At 32.9% G+C, this 8,281-nt stretch overlaps 1 protein-coding gene across 2 annotated transcripts in view; it reads left to right on the plus strand.

Annotated features, from left to right (window-relative positions):
- AEBP2 (AE binding protein 2) overlaps positions 1 to 6,278 on the plus strand; it is a 50,803-nt gene extending 44,525 nt beyond the window's left edge. Inside the window, exons 7-9 of one of the 2 annotated variants that reach the window (XM_068948581.1) lie at positions 2,441 to 2,554; positions 2,817 to 2,883; positions 4,210 to 6,278. In XM_068948581.1, the coding sequence (XP_068804682.1) occupies positions 2,441 to 2,554; positions 2,817 to 2,871 (169 nt within the window). In that variant the 3' untranslated portion in view covers positions 2,872 to 2,883; positions 4,210 to 6,278. The remainder of the gene's footprint in view (positions 1 to 2,440; positions 2,555 to 2,816; positions 2,884 to 4,209) is intronic. The other variant, XM_068948587.1, reaches the window with a different exon arrangement.
- Positions 6,279 to 8,281: the final 2,003 nt, after the last annotated feature.

Raw genomic sequence — 8,281 nt, forward strand, 5'->3', positions numbered from 1 at the left:
TAAAGGGTCTGTAGCTGTTTCCTGTCCCCAAGGTTCAGTCAAACTTGAGAGGGGCTTAGTAAAATATTCTAGTAAAATGTGTAGTTTTTTGCTGCCTTTTAGGACAGGTGATAATACTGCATGTAATTATTTTGAAATTATTCTTACTAAAATTCTACAGATAAAGACTGCTAATTGTCTCTTAAAAGGTTTAAACATAAAACACTCTGGAAACATCAGAGGTAAATTGAAATTTTCAAAGTACTATTTTTTTCTAATATAAAGTCAACTCAGTGTTTTGCTCGTGCAGATGAATGCAATTTTAGAACCTCTACATTGGAGAAGACAACTTATTCAGTGATGTTAGGCATCCCTCATAGACCCTGTAGGTGCTGGTTAGACAGTTTAAAGGATTAACAGGTTTTATATTGATATTACTTGGTTTTTGGTAGGGTTAGTTAGAGGCTGTATTTCCTGTACTGAATGATTTAGTTTTGAACTACTGAGTATTCAGTAGATTCCTTTTCATCTTGACCATTACAGTTAAAATCAGTAGATAAAATGTATCATTGTTCATGTTATCCATCTGTCTTACAGAATGAAGGTACTCGCGCTTTAGAAAACTTGAATGCATTCATGGTTATTTTCCGTTGTGCTGAGCTGTTCATCGGTCTTGCAGATGCAGTAATAGTGATTTTGCTTTTTCTGTTCTGAGTCATTTTGAGAAACTGTTAAACTACACCGTTTTTGGTAGATTAAATCCTTCTTCGGGAAAAGTATATATCAGTCCAGAGAAGAACTTATGTCCCAAGAAAGCAGGAAAGAACTTTTTTTTAGGGGGAATATTTATTCTCTTTGAACTTTTCATGCAAGTACTACCTTTACTGAGTTACTGTCTTTGTCTGTAGAGGATTTTCTTTGTTGTTTGTATCTTTTTGCATCCTCAGCATGTAACTTCTATTCCAAATGTTTTCCAAATATTTTTTTGAAATTTTCTACCACATATGATTTCTGAAAAAATTAATTTCCACATTATTAAGAAAAGTTTTATAGATTATGGTTTTTCACCTTTCATGGTCTATATTAAACCCCAGTGAAAGTATAGATTACCTCCATTTTTTTTTTTCCTTCCACATTCATGTGAAAAGGGGAAAGAGTATTCTTGCAGAAACTTCCATTTCTTACCAGGATAGAAGTTCTCTGTTTCATTTCATTTTTAGGAGGCTTAACCAAAAAATTTTAATTTGAGCTAGAGCTGACTTTTATTTCTGAAAAATAGATTGTTTCAGTTGAATAATTTGCAAAAATTTATAAAATTTGCCTGTAGCTTTGGTCAGAAAAATGCTTTTTCATTTAGGCAGTTTTGAAAAATGTTAGGCTCCTCAATTTGAAATTTATTTCAAAACATTTTAACTACCGGTTAACTTTTTTTTCCAACCTGAAATGAATTTTTGGCTCCCAGGTAATTTAAAATATTCATTTCATATGGACTCAAAATAATGTCATTTTTCCACTAGTGGAAGCAGACTGATTCACTTGTTTGTTTTGCCCAGCCTCAGTCAGTGCCTGTTCTTGGAAAGAGGCAAAAAGCAGCTTTTTATAAAGGCATTCAAGACTTCTGTATGCCCAGTGCCCCTTTTAACAACATGTCACCAGCGTAAAGGTGTTAACCTTATCAGAACCTTAAAAACCCAATTTGTTTTTGGTAGAAGCAGCTACAGTGCAACAAGCCACTCTGAAGTAGACATTTGGTTTCAAAGTGTTTAAGTACAAAATGCAGACTGGTGTGCGTTATCACTAGCCCTCCTCCCTAAGTTCCACTGCAAGTGGCACTGAAACGACATTTCTCTTTAATGTGTAATGACTTGAGTTTTATTCTGTCTCACAATGAGAAACAGGAACATAACTGAAATATTTTACCATGTTTATCCGAATTTCCTCAGAAGATAATTGAACGATTAACTTCAGCAAAGTTGGAGCATTTTGACATTAAGCACTTAAAGCTTTGAACATACAGAGCAAGCAAATCTTTCTAGCCTGATGTTCAGTGCCTGCAATATTCTAGCCTTCGCTTGTCTCCTCTTTGACAACACAAACAATTTTACGTCCAATATCCAACAGTCTGTTTTCAAAGATCTGTTTTTTCCTATTACCCGTTCTCACATTAAACTACTAAAATGGAGACTATAATGCCAGTATCACTGTATTTTTGGTTTAGTACCTTCTGGAATAGCTTTAATTCTGCTTAGTATCTCTTTCACACTGAGAACTTGAAAGGCTTGGAAGTATAGTGTGTAAAGATTGGCTTTCCTTTCCTCGCTCCAGTGAAGATGCTTTTTAACCAGTGAAATGTGAAGATGACATTTAGAAACTTCATATGTACTAGTTTACCACATAATTTTATGGTAAGAAAAAGGGTTGATCTTTTTTGAATATTTTTATTTTATTTATTTATTCATAGTCTGCCTGATGTGTGGGTAAATGAAAGTGAGCGACATCAATTAAAAACTAAAGTAGTTCATTTATCAAAACTACCAAAAGATACTGCCTTGCTTCTGGACCCAAACATATACAGGTAATGTCCTAATTTTGAAACTTTCCTTATTTAAATACGGTCTTAAGCCTCACTTAACTTTTTGACGTTGGAAAATCAGGATTATTAATGGATTATACATCAGAACAGGGAGCCTTGATCCTGTCAGCGTCCAGTAGTTAAGTTCTGAGGTCTTAAGTCATTTCAGAATTACTTAACTTCTTGAACTGAACTCTAGTTACTGAGAAACGGGGAATGTGTGTATTTACCAAGTGTATTTTACTTTTTTGTGCTTGGTGTACAGAAATTCTAGTAAAGGAGGTACATACAGTGGAATCCTGAAAGATCACTTCTGTTAAGATCACATACTGGTTTGTATACCAATTTTTTTAAAGTCCAAATTTATCTTTACATACTTTATATTCAGCTGTAATACATGCAGTATTACTTTGAAATCTGTACTTGTTTGCAAGTACTGTTTTTTTTTTTTAATACAAGATTCATTAGAGGGGGACAAAAGGGGACAGTACATGTCACATGTCTTTAAGCTGCATTCACATTTGTGTTTTTAGGATTTCAGATTGGCTTCTAATCCATCTTGTTTCTAATAATTTCCTGATTTTTTTTTCCTGCCTCTGTATTAGTGTTCTTACGTAATTGTTGGTACCCACAGTTGTATGTGTGTACAGTTCTTAAAGGTAATCTGAAATGCTTCATTCTCTTTAATTTTTTGAAGGTCTGAAGATGTTAACAGAATGTAATTATAGGCTTATTTTAAAATGCTTGAAAATGGAGGGGGAAAAAAAATGTTTTTCAGTCATGACTATAGTTCAGTGTTCTTATGTTTCTTCCTTAACATCTGATGACCTAGTGTCATGGAACACTAATTTGAGGTCTTGATATGTAATAAGCCTTTCAGTTCACCTTTAATATTCAGTGTATTTCACTAATCAAATTAATGAAAACTTGATTTACAATACAAAAATAAATCATTATGCTAAATGTGTGCTGTCTTTGTGAATGTAAGTATTTAAAATACTTACTTTAATATTAATTATTGATGGGAACAGTAATTCGTGAAAATGTCACAAGGAAAATGGATTGTGTATTTTTAAAACGGTTTAAACACAGTGGCTGTTTTATAACCCAATTTAGGTACTAATTGCCTTTATATTGATTACCTTTGCGGAACTGCATAGATTGGTTTCATTAGAAAATGATAAAATAACCTTTTAAAATAAAACTGTAATGATTTTGGAGATGAAATCCTTAGGGGGAAAAAATGAGCCACCCTTTCTTCCACTCAAAATAAAATTAAAGTGCCTTCACATAATTTGCTATTTCACATTTTTAGCAGTATAGATCAGTATGTGATTAAAAAGAGCTTTAGGGTCAGCTGTAGGTGAGATCAAAGGAATAAAGGTGAAGACCAAAACTTTGCATAAGGAAAAAGTGACTAAGAGAATTCAGACACAACTGTTGATGTTACGATAAAATGATGACTCCAATAGGCAGTTTGAAATAATGAATTATTGTCTGTAATATATGCTAATTTGGGATCACCTGAAGTGGCTTTAACGTTTAATCAAATTAAATGAAAGTATATTGTGTAATGTCATGATTTCGTAATACACTTTAGCTGTCTCAGACTTTTCTTTCAGGATCTTTATGTAAAACTGTGCTATCTTCTTTTACAGAACAATGCCCCAGAAGAGGTTGAAGAGGTAAAAACCAAGCAAGTGGGGACATCTGCAGTCTTAGTCACTGACAATGGATTTAGAAATAAAGTTGCACATTAGTCCAATCCCATCCTTTTTTTTTTTTTTTTCTTAGATAAATATTTATGCTTAGTGTAAACATTCTGTGAATGAAGTTGATGCTTCCGTGGAATATATTAATATATTGCTGTATATCCACATTTTCATGGAATGGTACAGTGGGAGACTGAGCAAACACTCTTCTGGCAACTTAGTGGAACAACTAAAAGGCTTTGCATGCTTGCTTCTTTAAGCTGCTTTTTTCTTTAGTGAATACAGTAGTTTATATTTGATGAAAAGAAAAAGTAACCATCACCATTTACTCACAATTCCCACAAGAACTGTTAACAAGCTATTGGGTTTCTTCTCTATTAACACATGCCAAACAGTAAAACAGCTGCCAAGGGATTATCTTGTTACCCTTTTCACTATGGTGGATAGTAATCATTTGTCATTTGTAACCTCGTGTCTTTTGCAAATCTCTAAAATATGTTGAATTATAATATTTAAACAAATGTTGATGGAATGCTTGTCTTTTCCAATCAACTATGAATACATGTAGTACGGTTTAAAGATGTTAAGAGTGTTGCAGTATGTCTGACCCCTTTTTCAGGAGTAGTATAGTATGTTAATGAGATCTACTTTTATGTGATCTATATCAATGAACGGTTTTTGAAAAACCTCTACTTAAGCAATTAGTGTTATTGGTGTTTTATTTTACTTTTTTGACCCTTTAGGATCCCCATTCACTTGTAAAGTATACTTTTTTTTATTTGGCCTAATGTTTTCGAGATGTAAAGAAAATGGTATTTTTAAAAAAAAAATCTAGAAATTCAATCCTTTATGCACCAAAGTTGGCTTTGAAAAGGAAAGTAAAATCATATTCTTGCTTAATAAGCAAGAAGCCATGGATTTTTTTAACTGACAAATAGAGATGTGTCTAACCTGTTAGTCTTTGTATGGAGACAAAAATGTTGCATATAGAGAATAGGACATTGCTTGTAAATATTTCAGCAGATTTGTAATATATTTTTATATCATGAAATGTACTGTAGATGTTTTTCTAGAGGCATGAAAGTTAAAATGTATATATTATGGTAGAAATAATATTGAAGGATATTGTAATTCACTAGTGCTGCCAGAAGAATTGTTTAAAAAAGCACCTTCCTTAACAATAAAAAAACCCCTTCTTTTACATACCTAAGGGACTATATACTACTGTTAATATCTGTTATAAGAACAAAAATGCATTGAACATCCTTCCCAGAAATCTTAGGGGGATGAATAGTACCCATAATTAATTCATGGCGCTCCTTTCTAATAGTGAACATGAAATTAGTTTTTTCCTTGATCTTGGAAGGAACTAATATGTAAAATTTGTATGGATATATGCAGTCAAACTGCAGAATTAGTCCTCCTTATTGGGGAGGAATTTACTACAGTGAATCTAATAACCAGCAGTTTTTACACTAAATTTTTATTAAATAGAATAAAACTTAGAAGTAACCCTTTGGTTGCAGAAGTGAGCATATCCTAATATAATACAAATGCGTTCTGCATTGGTACTGACACGAGAGCCTTGCTTAACTCCAGTGGGTTAAAATGTTACTTATATACATGAAAAAAATCTTATCAAACAAAATGAAGTGGGGAATGAAGCACCACTAATATAAGATGTTCTGGAATGGTTGTTTAATAAGGGTATTATTCATAAAATATGTAGTGATGTGACTTTATTTTTGAAAAAAATGCAGTTTTTTTTGTTTTGTTTTGTTTTTTTTGCTTGAGCACTTCACCTACTGCTTTTTCTGTACCTATAAAGTAATCCGCAATCTTTCTTTTTTGAATTTGTTATAAAATTGCCAAATAGAAGTGTTTCAGATATAGTTTGTATTTGTATTTTTTTAATTTTATTGCTTCCTGAGTTTCTTGTAAGTCATTTATAATTGACAGATGATTGTAGACCTTGCCTGAGTATTTTTTCTAATAAAACAAAGCAAACAACCTCGTATTAGCTTCAAAATTGTAAGTTTTCAATGAAAATTTCAGAAGTAAATATAAAAATGTCACTATCTCTTTATTTCCTCTGAATATAGTGAAATGCGTATCTTTACATAATTGGCAGTCCATGGATTCAGGTCATGTATTGTTCATGTAACCTGTGACCTTTTTTCCTTGGGTTTGAAAAAAATGACCTGAAGTCCTCATAATACAACCTCTGTCTTCGAAGGAAAAAATCAATTTAAAATCAGAGCATATGGGAACACATTGATATGTTAGGATTAAATTAAATTTTCCCTAGCAGTCAAAAGGTAAGTGACTGTTTTACCTTTTTTTTTTTTTTAACTTGAAGAAAGTTATCCAAATGAATTAATAAAACCATGTATGCTTTAAAAGTTGTTTATATTCTAGAAATTAGGTAATTACTTGATAGTTTTGTTTCAGATGGCAGTCATTTATCACTAAAGGTATGCTGTGCTTTTTTTGTGGTGAATTCCAGTTTTGATAGAATACCAGACATGTGGAATTGGCCTAGAATGCCAAGGAGTTTGTCGCTTTCTTCTGAAAAAATTTTTCCTTATTACTTGCTGTTATTCTTGAAAAGTGTTGTGAAATTTTTGCTTTTCCAAGTTTTGAGTAGTCCCAGCTTCTTTCTGGGTATAACAGAGAGGTTTCTCTCTGTATTTCTCAATAAATTGTTTTGAAGTATGTTCTCCAAATACCCACAGAATGGATTCCCTCCCAGTTGCAGTGTTTGTTTTCTTTGTAGAAAGTGATCAGGATAAACCTATAGTTATTTTACTCTTTACTGCAGTCTGTTTCCAAGCTAGTTTAATAACTAGTTTACGAATTCATACATTCATGTGTTTTCTTTAATACATATAGCAGAAGGTAAGCGAAAGAAAATGGCCGATTGTACTGTTGAAATTAAATCATGGCAAAATTATCATTTAATTTAAGATTTTTATTTTCCTGTGCTCATTGAGCATGACACTGTGTCACTTGGTCTTAAGGCATTATTGTTTAAGATTATAAATTTTTAAGCTATATTTTATTGTAAATGTTTTAATAAACATACTTGATGGCATTTGAATTTTAAATTAAATATTGTAGTGTTATAGAGAATAATGAAATTTATTTATAAAAGCTTTTCAAAGTGAAAATTACCATAATAAAGGTATCTGGTATTTTCTATATCTCTTTTAATTAGTAAATTCAAGGGGGCATAAACTATATTCTGATTTGGGTAGAGATTTTCTTAGTTTCATCATGCGTTTCAGGGCTTCCTTCCTTAGGATCAAAAGCATCTTGTTCTTATCTTTTACAATCTATAAGGTGTCTGAGTGATGTACAGCTTCGACTGATCTGAGCTGTGCTTGCAGAGATTTGGGACATCTTTGCTTCATTCTGTTGGTTCTCTGCTATCTTAATCTGTGTTAGTTTCTAGGCCGTGTCGTGGGGGAAGGGGGAATTGGAAGAAGTGTGGGATAAAGAGAAGGTCCTGAAGCAACTTAAATTTGAACGATGTTATCAATTTTGGTAAGCTCAGTTTAAATACTTGCTGAACTACTGAAATATTCTTAACAAAATGGGGAGGACTAAGAGGGAAAAGTTGTGGAAACAAAATGAAGGCCAAAAGAGAAGCCAGTTCTGCCAAAACACATCAAGGAATTAGTTGCCAATCCAATTTGTTCCTTCTGCCTCTCTTCTAGAGGTCTTTTCAGGAGGGGGTTGAATAAGCCCTTGCAACATTATAGGTTGAGTGAGATGACTGAGTGACAGGTTACCAGTTCTACTGAGAGGTACCTGAGGATTCCAATGGAAGCAAGCTAAACGTGAATCAGCAGAGCACTATGGCAGCCACGAAGCCTGATACAGTATCCTAGGCTGTAGATTGAGAGAAGAGATAGTTTCCCTTTGCTGGGCAATCATTAGACCACATCCACAATATAACATCTGCTTTTGGAGCCCCCAGTACAAGGAAGATGCTTCTAAACTTAAGTGAATTCAG

This window comes from Struthio camelus, chromosome 1, assembly GCF_040807025.1.
Source record: "Struthio camelus isolate bStrCam1 chromosome 1, bStrCam1.hap1, whole genome shotgun sequence".
NCBI lineage: Eukaryota > Metazoa > Chordata > Aves > Struthioniformes > Struthionidae > Struthio > Struthio camelus.